Here is a 23,443-nt window from a genome sequence, read left to right as displayed (position 1 = left end):
AGCTTACAGATATGTTTATGGTATAGGCTTTATTTTGTTGGGTAAAATGACAAGCAGTGTTTTCTCTAAATAAATAACAATCACATGAATGAACATACGGCTATATGGAGCCTCAATTGACATGAACAACATGGACATCATGGCTATATATGGAGGTGGGGGCAGTGCCAGTGGGTGACATCACAATGTGCTTGGTACAGGATGGCTAAAATGAAAATGACACTTTTCATTTCTTAAAAAGGAGGGTGCTCTGTGTTCAATGGAAAATAATTAATGTGAGCGGAAACTACAATCTTAATGGACTCACAGTCAGCTGTTATGTACAGAATACGATAGAGATAAATTCACAGGTCATCAGTGTTACAGTGGGCTTTAAGGGGTGATGATAAACAAAACAAGATAGAAAACAAAAAGACATTTTAGATTTTTTTTTTAAAACAAAATCAAGAAATATACCAATGGAAACATAACACAACCGGCCCTGTTCTGTATATAATAACATCACAAGTCCATATAAAATTTTAGCTAAATTGAAATTACAGTTCCTCATCGTGTTTGTCATACAAGTGCTATGGTGAGAATGCATAGAATGTGTCCATTCTAGGGGGGAAAGGTCGTGCCACGTTCCTGCCAGGTATTGTGTTAAGGACAAGATTCTTCCAGCTATAGTATGCACCTACAGGTAGTATCATTCAAAAAGGAGTTGTGTGTGGCTCATATTCAAAGCCTACTCTCTGCTCAAAGACCCTCTATACTCTAGACCCTCGACTACCCACTCCCGTCTCCCGAGTCATCTATTCAAACGTTATTTCACATTAAACATCCATTTCAAACACAATGCATGGGGTTCCACAATACATTCTATTGTATACTAGGCTGCATTTCGGGGACCAGGGATATTAGAATTATGATGGGATTCTCCACACACACACACACACACACACACACACACACACACACACACACACACACACACGCGCGCACGCACATGCACACGCACACACACACACACTTGCCCCCATTGACTTGTTGCTGAGGGACATTTTGAAATTATTTCATTCCACATTACGACATCTGAAAACGAAGACAATTTAACAAACAATTTCATCGATTTTGAATTTTGGAGAGAAAAAAACGTTCACTGTTGGTTATGTGTTGAGATCCAAGGTTTCTCAGCGCACACTTTTTAATAAACCACTCAATCTTTCAATCTCCACTTCAAAAGGGACGCCATCTCAGCGAGGGCTCTTTTTAATTAGACTGATGGCTCAACTTGATCAGAGATAAAGACAGGAGAGAGAGAGAGGGATTATTCCACGAAACTCCTTTGTGACGGAGGGTCAAAGGCGGAGGTGTAATCTGGTGTAGTCAAAATGGAGATAATTAAACTAATTCCTTTTACGGAGCCTGTTTTTCCTTTTAGAGTGTGTTTTCCTTGAAGGCACAGGAAAAAGAAAAGTGGAAATAAGGGAAACTAAACGAACACAAGATAATTGAGACATACATTGTGTTTTGATTCACTATAACATGTAATTCATCCTTTTTTTGGTGCTGATCTACAATACAACCAAACATTCCATCAGATTTAGTTTAGGAGACTTTGCACCTATTCCCAGTATCATTATATAAATTCCTGCAACAAAAAAAGAGATACTGGCAAGCAACGCTAAGTTGACAAAAGAGTCAAACCACCCGGTTGAAAAACAGATTTTGATCTGGCTTGAAGACAACGGCAATAAATTGCTCTTTTCTCAATCGTTTTTTTGGATGACGGTCCCTCGTCCAATTTGGGTATAGAATCACTTACATTTTACATCAAGCCCCCGAAAATGAAACATCTGCAACCAAATTCAGTGCAACAGTACCTTTTAAGAAAAATACCATAGGGTCACGATGCCTTTCGCCTACGACTCACCAACCCACACCACCACATTGCCTTTGGGTACGTCGGTAATCTCACAGTTGAGCTTGTTGAGTCGTCCGTCCAGGATGAAGAGGGACTCTCTGGACGGGGTCACCAGGTACTGTCCAAACAGTCCACTGCCCGTCATTACGCGGTTCCTAACGCTCCAGGGCCACTCCGTAGACTTGATGGCCTCTTTCAAGCTCTTGATCATCTTGACGTTGCCGGTGCTCAGCTCCACAAAGAGGGCGTCCGTCTGATGGCCGGAGCTGCCGAACACATTGTACTGGTGGACTTCTGTGAAGGAGGGCTGGAAGGCGAGGTCCGACAGGTGCAGGTTGGTGTGGATGTCAAAAGGGTCGCCGATCTCCCCCCACACTGTGACGGTCTGGATCCTCATCAGGCCGTTGCGGTCGTCCACGGTAATCAAATAGTGACCGTCGGGGGACACGTACGGGGTTCCGGTGACGTCGCCGTTTTGTCCGATCACGGCATCCGTCACACTGTCCACTATGAGCTGCGGCTGGGCGGCCCCCGTGGAGTCCGGCTTGCAGTCGACAAAGTAGTATCCACCCAGGTGGGTGTACGCCACGGACTTAGGGACGCAGCTGTACTCCCGTAGACTGATGTTCTTCACGTAGGACGTCGTCTCCAGGTCAATCTTGTGGAGCGCAGGCTCATTCCGGTGGAGAATAATGCCGAATCTGGGGGGGGGCAGAGAAAAGTAAAAATACCAGTCAAGATGACAATTATAATGATAATTACACGTGGAATTGGACAACAGAGAAAGTTTGCGCCAACGTCCCTAATTCTTTTTGGACCACTTGCTGAGATGAAATGTTGTAACTTCTTATTTACAAGGTTAAATAATGTGCTTTAATTTACTTCACACAAAAGGGACAGTGACAGGGACTTCTATTTGCACTTTCTAAAGGCTAAATGGAGACAAGGCTCTATTAACTGTACAATTTGGCTCCTCAAAGAAAATAATCAGTATTGAGTTTTGAGAGGAAGTGGAGGGATTCCAGTCAACCATTTCAACAGCCATCTTGTTACGGTCCCGGATGAGGCATATTATCATGGCAGGTCAAAGTCATCCGCTTGGCACTTTAGCCATAATAGAATTATAATAGATTTATATGTGGGTATGCGTCACAAAAAAATACTACACAATAGAAGAACCTAAAGGCTGATAGCGTATTGCAATTCACCCTCTGAAGTGGAGTGAGGAAGAATATGCAAGGGGGCTGACAAGCCTCAATTAAATCTGAATGCCAATTGATCAATGCTGACATGCACTTCAATCTTTCCATAATTCATCTTCTTCTATTCCATTTTTAACACCCCGCTGGCTGTTCATGTGGACAGAAAATGTCTGTTTGAAAGTGATGTAGCACATTATGTGGCCTGTGAAGTCATGCGCCGCACAGTATTGAATTGGTTTGTAATGACGTGGCCGGGGCCCAGACCTCTGACCGTCACATGGGAACAACTAAGTTGGCTTTGTGTAATTTGAAGAGGGGAATTAATAGGACAAACTCTACGGGAACACTTTTCCCGAGAACAACCAGGTGGCTTTTGTTAATAGCACAGTCTTAAGAATAGTAGGACAATGTTTTTCCTCCTCAAACTGGGAAACAGGGCAGAATGGATATCCGGTTAAATTAAAATGACTAGTATAGTTAACGGCTAACTGGATATCCTTGCACATCCCTAACTGTAAGTCAACGTTTTTAATGAATGTCAACCCCTGAAGAAGTTGTGCTTTAAAGGGTATGGCGGGAGAAATACAAATTGTCGTTAACAAATCCATGTTTAACAACCCTGTGAATTGCAGAATATGCAATAATGTAATGTACCATACTCAAATGTACCATGGTCAAATGTACCATACTCTAATGTACCATACTCTAATCTAATGTACCATACTCAAATGTACCATACTCAAATGTACCATGCTCAAATGTACCATGCTTAAAGTACCATACTCAAAGGTATCATACTCAAATGTATCATACTCAAATGTATCATACTCAAATGTGCCATACTGAAGATATCATACTCAAATGTATCATACTCAAATGTATCATGCTCAAATGTACCATACTCAAATGGGTCATACTCAAATGTGTCATACTCAAATGTATCATACTCCAATGTACCATACTGAAATGTATCATTTGATCAGCCGAACGCACAATTGGAGGGGGGCTTCCCACCCTCCAGAACATTTACAACAAGCGGTGCAGGGGTAAGGCTAAGAGAATCATCAAGGACTCCAGCCACCAGAACAACTGCCTCTTTGAACTGCTGCGGTCAGGCAAGCGATACCGGAGTCTCAAGGCGAGCACAGAAAGACTCAGAAGAAGCTTCTATCCCCAGGCCATCAGGCTGCTCAACGAACAATAAACACTATGCAACAACCATCAAATGCACACAGCACACACACCCACACACACACACTCACTTTAAACAAACAACACACTGCAGCACCCACTCTCCACACTTTAGATCACCTAAACACACTTTATTTATTTATTGGTAAAGGATTTGCACTACAACTCGTACACCTTACTGTAAATTGTACCTAAATTGTACCTCATCCCATTTCTGCTTTGCACTATATAGTATTGTATATTAGTGCATAGTATATTGTATATTGTATGGTAACTCAGTTACTTCTATTCTGCATCAAACATTGTACATATGTCTATACTGAACACTGTGACCTCAATTTTTACTTCTATTTTACATGCTATACTATTTTATTTCATACTTATCTTGTCTAGCACAGTCTCTGGAGCGTAACAGTAAGAAGCATTTCGTATAAAAGTATTCTGTACTTCTGTATGACAACTATTAAAGAAACTTGAACTTGAAACATACTCAAATGTACCATACTCAAATGTATCATACTTGAATGTATCATGCTCAAATGTACCATGCTCAAATGTACCATACTCAAATGTACCATACTCGAATCTAGCATACTTGAATGTATAATAATAATAATAATAATAATAATAATAATAATAATAATAATAATAATAATAATAATAATAATAATAATAATAATAATAATAATAATAATAATAATAATAATAATAATAATAATAATAATAATAATAATAATAACAATAATAATAATAATAATAATAATAACAATAACAATAATAATAATAATAATAATCATAATAATAATAATAATAATAATAATAATAATAATAATAATAATAATAATAATAATAATAATAATAATAATAATAATAATATCTTAAATTTATATAGCGCCTTTCAGGAGACCCAAAGCGCTTAACAGCTAAGGGAGGGGGACAGGAAACAACATAACAACAAAATAATAATCAAAAGGAAAGAAAGAAAGAAAGAAAGAAAGAAAGAAAGAAAGAAAGAAAGAAAGAAAGAAAGAAAGAAAGAAAGAAAGAAAGAAAGAAAGAAAGAAAGAAAGAAAGAAAGAAAGAAAGAAAGAAAGAAAGAAATTTGGTGAAAAGGTGGGTTTTGAGTTGGGATTTGAAGGAGTGCAGGGATGTACAGTAGCACTACGGATGTTTGGAGGGAGTGAGTTCCAGAGGGTGGGTGCGGCCACAGAGAAGGCTCTGGCACCAACAGTCTGCATGTTGGTGGTGGGGATGGAGAGGAGACCGGAGTCAGAGGACCGTAGCCTCCGGGGCGGGATGTAGGGATGGAGGAGGTCAGCTAGGTACCGGGGGGCAAGGGAGTGAAGGGTTTTGTAGGTGATGAGGAGGATCTTGAAATTGATGCGGGACTTGACTGGAAGCCAGTGGAGGTGGATGAGGGTGGGGGTGATGTGGTGCCAGGACTTGGTGCGGGTGAGAACCCTGGCAGCAGAATTTTGCACATATTGTAGCCTGTTCAGGGCATTACTGGGTAGCCCTATGAGGACAGAGTTTGCATAGTCAAGACAGGAGGTGACGAAAGCGTGGATGAGAGTCTCTGCTATGGAGTCGGGGAGAGATGGCCGGAGTCGAGAAATGTTCCTGAGATGGAAAAAAGCTGATTTGGTTATTGTTTTTATGTGGGAATGAAAGGAGAGGGTGGAGTCCAGTATGACGCCCAGGTTGCGAACTTCTGGGGTAGGGTGTATTAGGCAGCCATCCACTTCAAGGAGGAGGTCTCCAACCTTCCGGAGCAGTGACTGCCTGGCCACAACCATACTCGAATGTATCATACTCAAATGTGTATCACTCAAATGTACCATACTCAAATGTACCATACTCAAATGTACCATACTCAAATGTACCATACTAAAATGTATCATGCTCAAATGTACCATACTCAAATGTACCATACTCTAATGTACCATACTCAAATGTACCATACTCACAGTTTTGAGTAAAACATCAAACATTTAATTTTTTTTATTTTTTATTATATCTTGCAGCATATTTTAAGTTTTTCTGTCTTATATTAAAATATATTTCGTTGAATTTGTAAAGGATAGGCAAAAATAAGCACGTGCTTCAGCCTATTCCTTTTTTTCGGTCGTTGATTTTGGATTTTGTGTTTGACCTTGCCTTGAATATGTACATTTGTGATTTATAAAAAAAAAAAAAAAAAAAATGTAAGTCTGCACGGGTGTGTTTGATTTGTCTGTAAACAAGACCGAAAAATAAACTTCATTCATTCATTCATTCATTCATTCAAATGCACCATACGCATACAGTCAAATACATGCATTTCTTTGTAGAGCATGCATACACGGTACACCCCATCTAAAAAGCTACAGTTACATTTGCCGTTTCTTGGAATACTGATGCAGTCTCTCTCCCCAACATACAAATGGCACATTTCTTTGAGCTGTTATGTACAGTAAGCTGGCTTACAGTTAGTAATAAAAAAACATTGTGGCCCACAGCGCAGCCTCTACTGCCAATCCTGTCTAAGTCTCGCCAAAGCTGACAGAGCCGGGCCAGGTGACAATCTACAGTGCATATCATTACAGCTGACAGATCCAGGCCAGGTGACATCCTAGTAGGGGTGGGACGATACATCAATCTAATTATCAATGATCCAATAGGATCGATGCATCGCAAAAAGATTGGTTCATATCGATACTCTTATTTAGAAAATCCCAAGCGCAGCTCCGGCAGCTGGATTTTTGGATTTTAAAATTGAGACTCGCTCTACAATCGTATAGACCAGCTTTAAAACATATATATATATATATACTGTACTAGGAGACACTTCCATTGGCTTTAGTTCATCTCTAAGTGTATACTTTACTTCAATGAACCCTGTGATCTGCAGCGGCTGTTAGAACCATACCTACGTATGAACATACACTCTTAGACACTCTAAATGGACTGCATTGGTAAATGGACTGCATTGTATAGAGCTTTTATCCAAAGCGCTTTACAACCTATGGCTCACATTCACCCATTAATTCACACATTCACACACCGATGGCGACAACGTGCCAATCTGCTCATCAGGGCCCTATTCCCCGTACCTGGTTCAACTAAGTCGATCAAAAGTCCCATTATCCAGATACAATTAACCCGATGTTTGAATCCGCGATTTCCCTGTTCCTCGAACGCTGATTCAGTCTCGTTAATTCGAACCAGACTTTATACTCAGGATAATTGCGCGCGGCCGCCTCACCTGAAAAGACAGCAGATGTCGATCGCAGAAATCCTGATTTTCTAACGGCATTGATTGATTGATTGATTTAAAACTTTATTAACAGCTTGCAGAATGTGTACAATACAGTACAGCTCAAGAGCCTCGCCGACAAGTTAAATGCATAATCTATAGGCTAATGTTAAATCCCTCATTACCCCAATCAATCAGATTATATTTCTTTAAATGTCCCTGCTGGCAGTAGGCTTAATGGAATGAATAATCGAAAGTGAGCTCTATTGCTAGCGAAAATAATTAGTTCAACTCTTTCAGAATAAGTAGATACAAACAAGCCCAAAGTGTATCTAATTGATACGAATTAATAGATACTTTTGAGGATATCTGTACTGTATGCGCTCGGCTTAGGTATCATGTACTTTTGTATTTTATTTTTTTTTTATTCTTTTTTAAAACAAACATATAAACAAACATGACAACACACGATAAGATATACAAGCATTAATTGTCAGGGCACATCCAATGAGATCACATTTTGGTTAGTTGTTTTATATAAGATATACCCATAATACCTGTTATCTAAAAAAAAAAACCTACATACATATGCTCAGCTCGAAACCCCCCCTCCCGGACCCCACCTTGAGAAGTACCTCCACTATCCCTCGCACCTAACCAGACACTACCATTATAAGCTAGCTTTTATTCTCTCCACCACTTCTAACCACATTGACATTTTGGATTCATTGAGACCCAGAATTCTTGCTGTAGATATTTCATAGTAAATTACATCGAGATATGTAAGAAACCAAACTTTACGGCACATTTTTTCCGGTTGAAACCAGCGTGATGCGATCAGCTTTTTGGCTACTGTGATACCCGATAAAACCAATCTCTTTAGCTGTGGATTCACTGCAAACTGGTATCATGTACTTTATATATAAATACATGGTTCCCAAAGTTTCAAGGCGCGACCCGAAATAACGTGTCAGAGAGGCTTGGAGGGAGGCTATATACAGTTTCACTATTAATCAGGTTTTAATCTGTTTCGGACATCATCCATACATGCATTGAATTGATTAACCTTTGGTTTATACCAGTGCCACATGTTCATCATCAGATAACAGTGCTTGAACAGATAAATGCATTTTCTCAAATGCATTAATGTCAACGGCTCATTCAATTTCTCAAATCCGCCAAACAGCGCATCTCATCAGACATTTTAATCCCAGTTACAATATCACAATAACGTGTGAGTGACAGTGATACAATTCAACAATCCACATATTCAGATTCCTCGTAATTCATAATCCACAGTCCACGCATAGACACTTCAATTTATGATTGAATGAAACACAATCCGGGCGCTCCGTTAAGCAAATACATCCACAGCCGAGAATATGAAACTAATCAGAGCCAAACGCCGATAGGTTTCATTCATTAAAAATATCCCTGCGGGATTCACATTTGCAATGCGCCGTTATTAAAATAACCACATGCAGTGTGTATCGCGACTCCGAGCGCCGTATCCGTATAAATATGACATGCATTATTTAGGACAAAGTAAATCTATAGGCTGAATATGATTTATTATCAGCATTTTAGGTATATTATTTTACATTTCAAAAGACCCCTCTAGAAGAACGAAGCACAAAAACATAATTCAGAATGGTATAAATGGGATCTAGCCTGTGAGAATTATTTCAGGAAGCGAGCTGGGATTTCTTTGCGAGGGTGTGGCCATGGTTTATCCAGCTAACTGAACTAAACCCTGCTCTGGAGCAGGTTCAAACTTTCTGATCTATTACCATGTTGATTTAGACAATCCGACGTTGGGGAACGGAAAGTTCTGGCTTAAGTCAAGCTATGCTGAAAATTATCCGGCTAACTCAGTTAGCCAGGTATGAGGAACAGGGCCCAGGAGTGTCTCGCTCAAGGACAAGTGCTGCTGTCTGGACAAAGAAGACATTTCAAATGATCTTTTCTTTTCTGTTCCAAAAGTTTCCTCGGAAATTGGTAAAATCATTTATGATCTTTAACCTAATTTGGTATATTTAAAAATACTTTATATAGTTATATAAGTTATGTTTATTGTTTTTGTACTGTTGATGTTGATAATGTTGTTGTTGTTGTTGTTGTTGTTGTTGTTGTTGTTTTTTGCTGTTGTCAATTGTCTCTGTATTGTGTTTTTATGTTGCAGAACCTCCTCTGAAATGAAACGCTAGGTCTCCAAGGGCTTATTCTGTCAATTAAATACATCTATTTCCATATAGAGATGCCCCATTCTAAAATAACATATTTTATCGCATTTTAATCTCACAATTGCTGGAAACAGGAACAAACATGGACAATCTGTTGTCAACATGCGGTCTGGAATAATTACAGTAGTGTTCAACATCAAATAACATACGTTTCCTGAGATTAAACTAAACAATGAATAATGTTTTCATCATCCCAGTGACTTTGGTACAGAAATGATGTTTGTATATTTTCGAAATAGCACATGCCTTTCACATGGCCATGTTTCTGCAGGGATCCTCCAGGCGGGTCTTGGAGGGCCTAATTACACCCTCTCCAGGAGACCGTTGACGTCTTTAAATCGTCCAGACCTCCTGCCTGCTCTGGTTCACCATGACTCCAGCCAAGCAGCAAAGCCAGCATTCTGTATAGAAAATTATGCCTGTGTGTCAGTGTCTTATGACTTGTCAAATCCGCAACGGCAGAATCGATGTGCACCGCATATGTCTGCTCTTTGCTGCTGTTGAGCAGGGTTCAACAGGCACCCTATAGCTGCCCTGCTTCCTATGAGTGGGAGGGGGGGTTAAACAGCAGTTCTTTCGTCGTCAAAAACACACCCACACACACACGGACACACACACGCACAGTCGCACACATGGGGCGACAGTGGCTCAGGAGGAAGAACGGTCATCTGGTAATTAGCATTGTTCAAAAAAAAATCAAAATCAAATCAAAATCGGAAGGTTCCTGGTTAGATTCCGGCTCCTCTCGGCAGCATGTCAAAGTGTCCTTGAGCAAGACACTTAACCTCTAACTGCTCCCGATGAGCAGGTTGGCACCTTGCATGGTCGCCTCCACCGTCGGTGTGTGAATGTGGGAGTGAATGGGTGAATGTGAGGCATACGTTGTAAAGTGCTTTGGATGAACACGCTATATAAATGCAGTCCATTTACTATTTACACACACACGTACACACTCTTAACACTCACAGACACAATGCAAACACATGAATTGACTTACCTGATGTGATTAACGATGAGGCTAGCGGCAGGGATGAAGAAATCATCCACCTTATCAAAGCGTCTGCCGACTGGCTGGGTGTGGACAGTGTGGTGGGACATACTTCCACTGGCCTGGTTGATCACCTAACAGGAGAGGAGGGTGGGGTATTTAACATGAGCGCTCTGGATTATTCAGTTTGCCTGTATCACTTCTGACACCGCATCACGGCAGGAAGGTGTTGGCGTCTGAGGGTGCTGGAGTCTGAGGGTGCTGGCCTCTGAGGGTGCTGGCCTCTGAGGGTGCTGGCCTCTGAGGGTGCTCACATGTGTGGAAGCGTGTGCAGACTCTGCTTCTGTGTAAAAGTGTGCAGGGCTGGGTTTGTTTTAATTGTGCAACAATGGCACCTGCAACAACATTCTAGCACGGTTGATTTCTACGCACCCAAGCTATTGTTCCACTAACTATGGTGCCATTTCTTTGGGAATGTATTGAAACTGCTGTTGAATTTACTGAAATTTAAATAAATTGTGTCATTACCATATCAACCACTGAAAGATAACCTTCAAATTGTTATTTTTTACTTAAAGGAATGGTTCACTAAAAAATTTACTGAATTAATGAATGTACTCACCCCCATGTCAGTGGAGACTCAATTGAAGTTTGTACGTCAACATAATACCCAGAGAGTTAATTACTGCAGCTACATTTAAGCCTTCCCCAAAACAATGCTAATATACGGGGTCCAAAGGGCATAGAAATCTAATACCTCAAAAGGGCTTGTGCAGCTTTTTCAAAGTGTTCAGTAGCCGAGCGATTGCACAGTGACTCTAAAAAAGCATTATTTCCATCAGTATGGAGCACAAACAGCCTTCACTGCAACTCCCCATTTCAAAAGTGCGTGGGTACACAGCCTCTGCATGGATGTTTGTGCATTTTTATGACCTTTGGAACTCAGAAGAGAGCCAGGGTATTAGCATTGTTTTGGAGAATGCCTAGATGTAGCTGCGGCCGCTAACTCTACTATGTTGTGGACATACACACTTGAGTTGTTGACAATTGAGTTTCCACTAACATGGGTGGGCGAGTACATAATAATGAACCATTCCTTTAATAATAATAATAATAATAACTTTATTTGTATAGCACTTTTCATACAGAGGTTGCAGTTCAAAGTGCTTCACAACAGTAAAAAATACAGGCATAACACATTAACTTAACAAAATGAAAAATAAATGAACGGTTGGGGAAATCACATCAGAATACCCTAACAAATGCAATGGGAGTTATAATTCATTCAATTACCTGAAGAGTAGGGGTGTCCTTCTCCGGACTGCCCCAACTCAGCACCCACACCTGGTCGTGGGACTTGTCATAGTGGAGCTTCACAGGATAAGGGTCCGTACCGACCGTCTGGAAGAGCAGATGAAATACAACTCTTTAGAGACGACAGGAACGACATCCAAGAAAAAACAAAAACATTTTAACACGCCCCCTTTGATGTGCAACGCATGGCGTTGGCGTGTCATTTTGGCATTGCCGTGGCGGCAAGGTGGTGCAGTGGTTGGAAAAACATGCAGAACAGATCGCTAACGCTGTCACGTCCCTGAAGAAGACGGACAGGAGCACTTGGATTGGTCCCCGGGGGAGGCCCCACACCGCGACCCATGTCTGCTCCCAGGCTGCCATTGCGGGGAAGGAAGACGGCATGGGTCAAGCGCAGAGAGGACATTTCATCAGCGACCCAAAAAAAGAAAATGTCCTGTCGACAATGTCGCATTTGTGTGTTCGCTGCATGACGATATCACATGTAGCTATATAATATATACATAATGTCACATGTCGCTATATAATATATACATAATGTCACATGTCACTATATAATACATATATAATGTCACATGTCGCTATATAATACATACAGAATATCACATGTGGCTACTGTATATAATACATACAGATTGTCACATGTAGCTATATAATACATACAGGATGTCACTTTATAATACATACAGTATGTCACATGTTGCTATATAATACATATATAATGTCACATGTCGCTATATAATACATACAGAACATCACATGTGGCTACTGTATATAATACATACAGAATGTCACATGTAGCTATATAATACATACAGGATGTCACATGTAGCTTTATAATACATGCAGAATGTCACATGTTGCTATATAATACATATATAATGTCACATGTCGCTATATAATACATACAGAATATCACATGTGGCTACTGTATATAATACATACATAATGTCACATGCAGCTTTATAATACATACAGAATGTCACATGTAGCTATATAATACATACATAATGTCACATGTACAGTACAGTAGCTATATAATACGTACATAATGCCACATGTACAGTAGCTATATAATACATACAAAATATCACATGTGGCTACTGTATATAATACATACAAAATGTCACATGTAGCTACATAATACATACAAAATATTGCATGTGGCTAGTGGCTACTGTATATAATACATACAAAAGATCACATGTCGCTATATAATACATACAAAATGGCTGCATGACGATGTAGCAATGTGCTACAAATAAAGACGTCTTCAAGTGCAGTTTAATATGGAAACCTCCCTGCAGGCTAATGCGTCAGGGCTGACAAGGGAGAGGGTCCTCTTTTAACAAGACAGAAGCATTTTATTTTATGTATGAGTTGTTTTGAGCATCAAGTCAAAGTGGTGACAAGAGACGACCGCTTTGCCACACTGACGTTATCGCTTTCAATCTGTACCCGTTCCCTGACACTGCAGGCTGCGGTGTTCAGCACAGAGAACGAGTCACACGTGACGGAGAAGGGGCTCCCGTGAGATACAGTATGTCCAACTGAGTGATTCACAGTTTAACGAGTTGGGCTAAAAAATAAACTCCAGTGTAGCAGAACGACACAAAGATGTTCGATTGTGTTGGTTCTAGAAAAGCGGAGTGGTTGTCAGTAACATGAGGCGGCTGGGCTTGTTTCCCCCATGATGCCGTGTTTGATTTACAATGAAACCGTAATGGTATTGTTTACCTAGGCTGCTTTGCAGTAAAAAATATATATATATCGTGTTACTGTGAGAGAGAACAGCTCTTGAGGGGTTTATCGCTTGTGAGATGAGAATATCCGCTGAATCATAACTAATCTCTGAGCTTGTACTCGGAGGAGAAAACAGGTGTGAATGTTTTTTCCCCTGATCAACTAACAACTTCTGTCTGTCGCTTAGGAGGATTAGCGAGAGCCTCAACCAATGTGCTCATGTACTTGATGCAGTGATCGTGGCTGTGTCAAAAATGACAAATGACAACATTTTGACAAACATTTCAAAAACAACAGGAGACATTCCGGTTATGTCAAGGATTAATGACTTCCAAAAGCAGACACAAATCAATTCATTGTTAGCAAGATAAAAAAGCTGAACTGCAGATCCACAATAGCCATGATCTCTGAGTAACATGTATAATATATAGCTATAACATTCTGTATGTATTATGTAGCTACATGTGACATCCTATGTATTATATAGCTACATGTGACATTGTGTATGTATTATATAGCTACATGTGACATTCTGTATGTATTATATAGCTACATGTAACATTCTGTATGTATTATGTAGCTACATGTGACATTCTGTATGTATTATATAGCAACATGTGACATTCTGTATGTATTATATAGCTACATGTAACATTATGTATGTATTATATAGCTACATGTGAATTAATGAATGAAAAAGAATGAATGAATGAATGAATGAATGAATGAATGAATGAATGAATGAATGAATGAATGAATGAATGAATGAATGAATGAATGAAAAAGTAAATTTTTGGACATGTTATTCTCCATATTTCTCCAAACAACTCACGATATCTTGTTCCGTCGAACCAAACAATCATAGCAACAAATAAAAAAAACATTAAAAGAAAAACATTAAAAAAAGAAAAAAATAAGGAATTATAAACAAAAGTGACATTATGTATGTATTATATAGCTACATGTGACATCATGTGACATTCTTTATGTATTATATACCTACATGTGACATTATGTATGTATTACAGACGCAGCGCTCAAAAATCAAACCAATTCTGCTGCCTGTCTGCTGCTTGTTGCTGCTTGTGTGCCACTTAAGTCTACTCAGGTGTTAATTTTCCGGGGGTGTTGGCTGGGGGAACAAAGGGAGGGTAGTTAACTTAAGTGCTTCCCCAGGGAGGGGGTCGGGGGCTACTGCCCTCAGACCCCCAAAATAATTTGTATATGGGCAGTCTGACTTGGGGTACTGACCATATATTAGTGTTGCAATGCATGATAAGTAAACAGTGAAAAAAGCTAAGAAATCTGATGGGGCTGGGACATTTGGGACGAATAAAAATGTAAGATGAAAATCTGCCCAGCCTGTGGGAGGAAGTGGAGGTGTGAAATCTGGCCCGGTCAAGAACAATAGAGGAGTGGTAGAGAGTGGTAGAGAGGCATGAGAGGTTTGAGTTTTGAGTGCTGTATCTGTATAACATGACATCCTGTATGTATTATATAGCTACATGTGACATTGTGTATGTATTATATAGCTACATGTGACATTCTTTATGTATTATATAGCTACATGTGACATTATGTATGTATTATAACATGACGTCCTGTATGTATTATATAGCTACATGTGACATTGTGTATGTATTATATAGCTACATGTGACATTCTGTATGTATTATATAGCTACATGTGACATATTGTATATTCGCCATTTATTAAACACATTGAAAGTCTAAGGGACTGCATTTAAAATGGGAAATGGAGAGTATGGAAACCAAGAAAACACCATTATTTCTTAGCAGCCAGGAGACAGGAGTGGTTCAGGTGGTTAATTAGCATCTGCTAATATAATGCAATGAAGCTAAACCACCAGGTGATTGGATAATGAGCATGTGACAGTCTCCAGGACAGCAACCTGCTCACCGGCAGCCCCAGGGAGGTACACCAGCTGAAAGCAGACACTGTGACCTCAGCTGCAATCCCAGGAGTTTCATCAATTCCAGGATCAGTGGATCTGTTCTCTCCACTGCACACAGGCACCTACAGTACTGATACCATGCTCAAAACTACCCTCCTATGCCAATTATTATACATGCATACAATATGCCACATGTAGCTATATAATACATACAGGATGCCACATGTAGCTATATAATACATACAGAATGTCACATGTAGCTATATAATACATACAGGATGCCACATGTAGCTATATAATACATACAGGATGTCACATGTAGCTATATAATACATACAGGATGCCACATGTAGCTATATAATACATACAGGATGTCACATGTAGCTATATAATACATACAGGATGCCACATGTAGCTATATAATACATACAGGATGTAACATGTAGCTACTGTATATAATACATACAGAATGTCACATGTAGCTATATAATACATACAGAAGGTCACATGTAGCTATATAATACATACAGGATGTCACATGTAGCTATATAATACATACATAATGTCACATGTAGCTATATAATACATACAGGATGTCACATGTAGCTATATAATACATACATAATGTCACATGTAGCTATATAATACATACAGGATGTCACATGTAGCTACTGTATATAATACATACAGAAGGTCACATGTAGCTATATAATACATACAGAAGGTCACATGTAGCTACTGTATATAATACATACATGATGTCACATGTAGCTATATAATACATGATGTCACATGCAGCTACTGTATATAATACATACATGATGTCACATGTAGCTACTGTATATAATACATACATGATGTCACATGTAGCTATATAATACATGATGTCACATGCAGCTACTGTATATAATACATACAGAATGTCACATGTTGCTATATAATACACACAGAATGTCACATGTAGCTACTGTATATAATACATACATGATGTCACATGCATCTACTGTATATAATACATACATGATGTCACATGTAGCTATATAATACATGATGTCACATGCAGCTACTGTATATAATACATACAGAATGTCACATGTAGCTATATAATACATGATGTCACATGTAGCTATATAATACATACATAATGTCACATGTAGCTATATAATACATACATAATGTCACATGTAGCTATATAATACATACAGAATGTCACATGTAGCTATATAATACATACATAATGTCACATGTAGCTATATAATACATACAGAATGTCACATGTAGCTATATAATACATGATGTCACATGTAGCTATATAATACATACATAATGTCACATGTAGCTATATAATTCATACAATATGTCACATGTAGCTGTATAATACATACAATATGTCACATGTAGCTGTATAATACATACAATATGTCCCATGTATCTTTATAATACATGAATAGAATGAATAGAATAGAATAGAATAGAATAGAATAGAATAGAAATACTTTTATTATCCCGTGGGAAATTAGACACTGCAAATCGCTCAACATTTAAACATTTAGACAGGACAGGTCACAAATTAGAATAATAACACAAATCAAATCAAGTTGCCTAGGATAAGAGTAGAGTAAAATAAAATAGGATAAATGAAATGAAATAATATATACAGAAATAAATACAGTAAGAATATACTGAGCATACTGAGCATGGGGTAAACAATTTGGTCAATATAATTATAATTTAAATCTAAATCTAACTAAATGAAATATGAACTATATATTCCAGTATTCAGTGTAACTAGGTGCAGTATGCTTTAGGTAGTGTATTGTCCTCCTTGGGTTCCAATAAGACTTAGATCAATGTCTGGCAGCCGTCGCTGCCCCCTGTTGTGGAGCCTGGAGGCCGCTAGTCGCGTCCTCCTGCCACTATTGAGCTGCCGCTCTGTGCTCAGTGATGCAGTGAGGCACAGTGATGCATTATATAGTCTGATGGCTGTTGGAATGAAGGACTTCCTGTGCCGTTCAGTGCTGCATTTGGGTAGTGTGAGCCTAGCACTGAACATGCTCCTCCTGTCAGCCAAGTCTGTGTATAGTGGATGGGTGGGGTTTTCCCTGATGGCCTGGAGCTTAGCTAATACATACAATATGTCACATGTAGCGTTATAATACATACAATATGTCACATGTAGCTATATAATACATACAGAATGTCACATGTAGCTATATAATACATACAGGATGTCACATGTAGTTATATAATACATACATAATGTCACATGTAGCTATATAATACATAGAGGATGTCACATGTAGCTATATAATACATACAGGATGTCACATGTAGCTATATAATACATAGAGGATGTCACATGTAGCTATATAATACATAGAGGATGTCACATGTAGCTATATAATACATAGATGATGTCACATGTAGCTATATAATACATAGAGGATGTCACATGTAGCTATATAATACATAGAGGATGTCACATGTAGCTATATAATACATAGAGGATGTCACATGTAGCTATATAATACATAGAGGATGTCACATGTAGCTATATAATACATAGAGGATGTCACATGTAGCTAGCTATTATTCATGTTACTCAGAGATCGTGTGCACTGTGCATCTGCAGTTCAGCTGTGACAAGAACCCTCCCTCTTGAAATGAGTTATTCAGAATTGCAGCCACAATCCATGTAATGTAATAATAACACCTTATATGTATGTGCATGTGTGTGTGAAAAGATATTGGAAAAATGCATGTGTACAAGATGGCGGCTTAAGTTGAACCTAAAATATGTTTCTGACCACATTTATTTATCAACAATTAATGGTAAGATTAATATTTGATATATGTTCATGGATTGTCCTTAGAATAGAGTAGGAGTGATATGCTGCCAAGTCCTCGACCAGCAAGACGTTTGGCAGCAGTGCTGCACATTAAAGCAGACAATATCTTCACACATCACCATTTTTTATATAGGAAATTGTGTTGTGTGATATATATAAAATGTATATATTATAATGTAATATATTATATTAATATTATTATATAGGTTAGGGTTCGGTGTGAGGTAAGGCTGTCCCTGAAGCCTGTTTTGGGATTCAAACTTCGTCCGGGTTTTTTAATAATAATAATAATAATAATAATTTAAAATTATAACTTATTTATTTATCTTTTTATATATATATAAATATCCTCAAACTAAAGCCTCAATTTGAATAAAGTGATTAATCTGATTAAATGAGTCTTTTTATTTTTTTACTTTCCAGCCCCAGACCCAGCACAGGGAGAAGCCCCACCCCAACTAAATCAATTAAATCAACTTTCTTTAATGCATATAACTCATCAGTTTTTTTTATACTATAATATTAGTGTAGCCTAATATTTATCTGGAGCTGTGAAGAAAAACCCCATTGGTTTAAACAGAATGAATAGAAAAAAATATTTAATTTCTTTTATTAAAATCTTTATTTTTTATAATAAAAAAACAATTCAAATGTTGATTTAGAATTCGAATGGCAAACGTTCGAACGTTTGGGCTCAGCCCTAGTGTGAGGTCTGAAGTTAAGGTTACAGTTAGTGTTAACCTCTTAACTCATTCACGCCAACAACGAGTATACTTGTTATTTGATCGTTATTTCTTTTATTCGCTATTTCCATTCAGTATTCATCCAGGAAGGCTGGTGTTACCATAGGGGATGAGTCTGAGATCGCAAAAGTCCAATACCGCCGCCTGGTGGTATGGGGCCGATGTTGCACTTCCTTTGAGACTCTGTGTATGGGGCTGTGCGTTGATGAAATGCCTCCGGCCGGACTTTTCTAGTAACCTGGATGAAGGGCTTCACCCGATCGCATTGAATCGCTTTCGAGACCCCCGATTCATTATGCTGTGGTGGGTTATGTCGTGAGGCAAATGGACATACGATCTACCAGATGGCAATCAAATAATTGGAATATTCTTTTTGGAATCCCACCGGCCACAGGTATGAGCAATTTAACGTCAATTTCAGCTTGATTGTGCCTTGTTTTCATTGCCATCGCCCTGATCAGCTTACGGCATTGTACTAACGAATGCCGTTATTGACAATCAATTAATCAGATACGACCCCCCCCCCCCTTTCATGCATTCATGATGGAACATTATATACCTATCATATGCATTTGTATTTTTTATTTTAGGGTGTATAGGGATGAAATGCCATAGCCTCCCCGGAATTACCCTAAACTGCTTTAAAACCATACTTATATTCACCACGGTATAAAGCGGGAATGTATGGATGGAAAAATTCTTTATTTTTCACATCTTGAATGATAGATACTCGATGTCAAATGGGCCATAGTATTGCATCCATAGCTATAATATAGAATATAGTTATAGAATATAGTTATAGCCCTGCAAATAAGGTGACTGACCCCATTGTTTTAATGCGTGGCAGCACATAGCCATATCCCGTTCCCAGCGTGGCAGGGCCCCCAAAAGTGGCCATTTTAGTTTTAGTTTTTGAGGACTGCATAAATTTTTTGCAAACCAAAATACTATACGTTATACTTATAGCACATGCATGCAAATGAACGTTTAGTGCTAATGAAATAGAGTAATATAGGTCTGAACATTATCCAAAAGTATATTTCCAAAGAGATTTGTATAGCCTGAAGTATTGTGTAGTACAGGTCCAAATTTCATAAAGATCTGTTCCGAAATTTGTGATATAGAGCGATTTTGGTCAAATGTGAAAAAAAAGGTCTGCAGGTTTCTATTTTCTCATAGAGTCAAATGCATTCAGCGCATTTTTTACTTCCTGTTTTCGCTTGTGACCTTTTCACCTAGATCCCTGATTCGCTCATCCCCACATGGGGTATTATTGGAAAGCTACACTCATTGGTTCCAACCCTGTCCAATAATCTTGGAGATCTCTGAATGATTGACAGATGTAGAGCCTTGGGAGTCGGGAGTGGTATTCAAATTTTTTTAAAGTCTGCTAAAGACTTTGGCGCAACTCGAGAACCGCTGAACGGATTTTGTCGCCTGAAACGGCAATCAACATGGACAAATAGCGCTTTAATTCGATCTATATATTGTATTAAAAAATATGCACATCCGAGCCGCTAGATGTCTCCAAAGTGGCGTGTCACGCGGTTCTGCAAAATGTCCTCAAGAGGGCCCACATGTGGGCCGTTGCATGTTAAGAGGTAAGAGTTGGGTTTATAAACAACGTCTTAGGTGAAAATGATGACGAGTTCCGTCCTCTGCTTTAATATAATTTAGCCAGCCACTGCCATTTTGTATAGGTTAGTAATTATGAGTGTTTCAACTTCTGACACTAAAGACAGTTGGCTACATTTGAAACAAATCTAACCCCTCGGAAAATCTATAGACACAACAGAGAGTTAATGCATCCAGCGTACCAGCCCTCAATTTGAATTATTGTCTGTATCAAAGAAATACGGTTTGGAAGAAACTTAGTGCCCCTCCAACCAATCTTTTTTTCCTCTCGGATAATTGCATTTCTGACAGTGTTCTGTGTCAAAATTAATCCTGAGTCGAAGGAGCTCTTTTCTTGTGTTCTCCATTCAGGAGATCAATCACATTTCGTGGTGATGTATTGACTTCTGTAAATATTATGATGTGTTTCAGCGACTTTGTAATTTGCAAAAGAAATTCGGACATGACAGCATTTCTGAAAGACAAGCAAAGCGAAGGAGTGGGGAATATTGGTGAAGATAACACATCAGGCATTTGAATCCCTTTTGAAAGAATCACCGTTTTTCAAGGCACAAGAATTATTTGTGGAAACGGCGGATCTCTCAGAAAGGATGTGTGAACTTGGTTCTTCAATTTCCTCTCAGAGAATTACCTGGACGGCCTTCTGAGACCGGACGTCCACTATGAGCACGCGGCCCAAGTCTGGCTGCGTCACATAAATAAACTTGTCCTTGACGTTGACCGCGGATGACCACACACACCTCTGAACCGCCTCTCCCTCTGCCATGGGGCACACTTCCTCCTGAGAAGAACACACAAAAGAAAATACACACACACACACACACACACACACACACACACACACACACACACACACACACACACACACACACACACACACACACACACACACACACACACACACACACACACACACACACACACACACACAGTGTTCAGTTACTCTATGTATTGTATAAGACAGCAACATTTGTTCATAACAAAAATAAACAATCCTTATTCCCTTTGGTACAGTAGCTAATGTACATAATACATATAAAATGTAGCTATATATTATACTTTACTCAGAGGTTATCTTTAGGTTGTAGTTAGGGGTGAACGGCGAGGTACCCTTAATACAATGGGATTTGAAGGCATAATATATACTGTAGGACTTTCGGTCAGAATACTCAGATATTGTATTGTATAATACAGCAAACTTAGTCACATAACAAAAAAAATAAACAATATTTATTCCCCCAGACCTCCCTGCTGTTTACAATTAGTGTTTTTATAGACAACCTCAGAGTCTGCTGTGTTATCTTGGCTGTGTAGATGCACATGCTCTGCCATGGCCTGCACACGCTATGTAATGGCTCCCATTTGTCCTTCCATAATCCGCTCTGCAAAGCCTGCAGAAAGTCTCTCTCTCCTCAGCCTGCGGACCATTGCCGTCCTCCGCCTGTGGCCCATTGCTATCCGTAACACGCGTCAGACTTAGCAGCCATTCTGTCCTCATGGACGTCCCTTCGTCTCACGTCAAGTCAAGTCAAGTCAAGTCAAGTCAAGTTTATTAGTATGTCCAATGCTGGGCAATTCATGTTACAGCAGATAAATAAGAGCTCCAAAAATAACACAGCAAACATACATAACAAGAAGAACACAGACAGACAGGGTCGCAGTCAAACAAGCAACCACAACCATCCCCCCACCCACCCACCTCAAAGCCGCCCTCTCCTGCCTCCTCCATTGATGGCACGAATGGAGGTAGGTATAAATGAGAATTTGTATCTATTGTTTTTAGCTGCAGGGGTCTCCAAACGTTGGCTGGAAGGCAATCATTGATACTCCGGATTTAGGGGGTGAGAACTGTCCGCTCTAATCGATGACGCCTTCCTGAGCACCTGCTCGTCATATATATTACCCAGATAGCTGAATTGTACCCCTACAATCTTGCTAGCCCCCCTCACAATCCCATTAACACTTTCCCTGCCATAACTTATATCCATCAATATAGCCAGTCTGCCACCACTGTAAGCCTACTTTAGATGTTCACCTTCTTTGCAGGGCTATAACTTTTTAAATTGTATTGCTAAATTGAAATTACTATGGCCCATTCAACATCGATTATCTATCGTTCAGGATGTAGGAACGTTATACTTTTTCATTCATACATTGTTGTGTTAATACCGTCTAGAATATAAGTGTTTTTATCGTTTTCTGCAGTAATTCCTAGAACGTGAGTTATAGGCCTAAACGCATATATAGATTATCGATAGGGATGCACCGAATGGGAAATTCTTGGCCGAAACCGATACCGAAAATAGGAAACAGTTGGCCGAAAACCGAATGCCGAAAGGCCGAAAATGATTAATATAAATATATATATATATGTTTTTTTTTAGCTACCTGATTATGGCAAAAGACATGATTATGGCTAAACTTAACTTAAATAATATTAATAATCACTATTATGGGCCCATAAAACATTTATTCAGCA

General features: G+C 39.1%; 1 protein-coding gene across 1 annotated transcript in view; it reads right to left on the bottom strand.

The window, feature by feature from the left end:
• Nucleotides 1-916: 916 nt before the first annotated feature.
• fstl5 (follistatin-like 5) overlaps nucleotides 917-23,443 on the bottom strand; it is a 302,534-nt gene continuing 280,007 nt past the window's right edge. The window contains exons 12-15 of the mRNA XM_084331655.1: nucleotides 21,596-21,745; nucleotides 12,059-12,166; nucleotides 10,775-10,899; nucleotides 917-2,607 (exon numbers count right to left, since the gene is read on the bottom strand). Of these exons, the coding sequence (XP_084187781.1) occupies nucleotides 1,905-2,607; nucleotides 10,775-10,899; nucleotides 12,059-12,166; nucleotides 21,596-21,745 (1,086 nt within the window). The 3' untranslated portion in view covers nucleotides 917-1,904. The remainder of the gene's footprint in view (nucleotides 2,608-10,774; nucleotides 10,900-12,058; nucleotides 12,167-21,595; nucleotides 21,746-23,443) is intronic.

This window comes from Notolepis coatsorum (genome assembly GCF_963971535.1).
Source record: "Notolepis coatsorum genome assembly, chromosome: 16".
Lineage (NCBI taxonomy): Eukaryota > Metazoa > Chordata > Actinopteri > Aulopiformes > Paralepididae > Notolepis > Notolepis coatsorum.
This window is presented reverse-complemented; position numbering and strand designations above follow the sequence as displayed.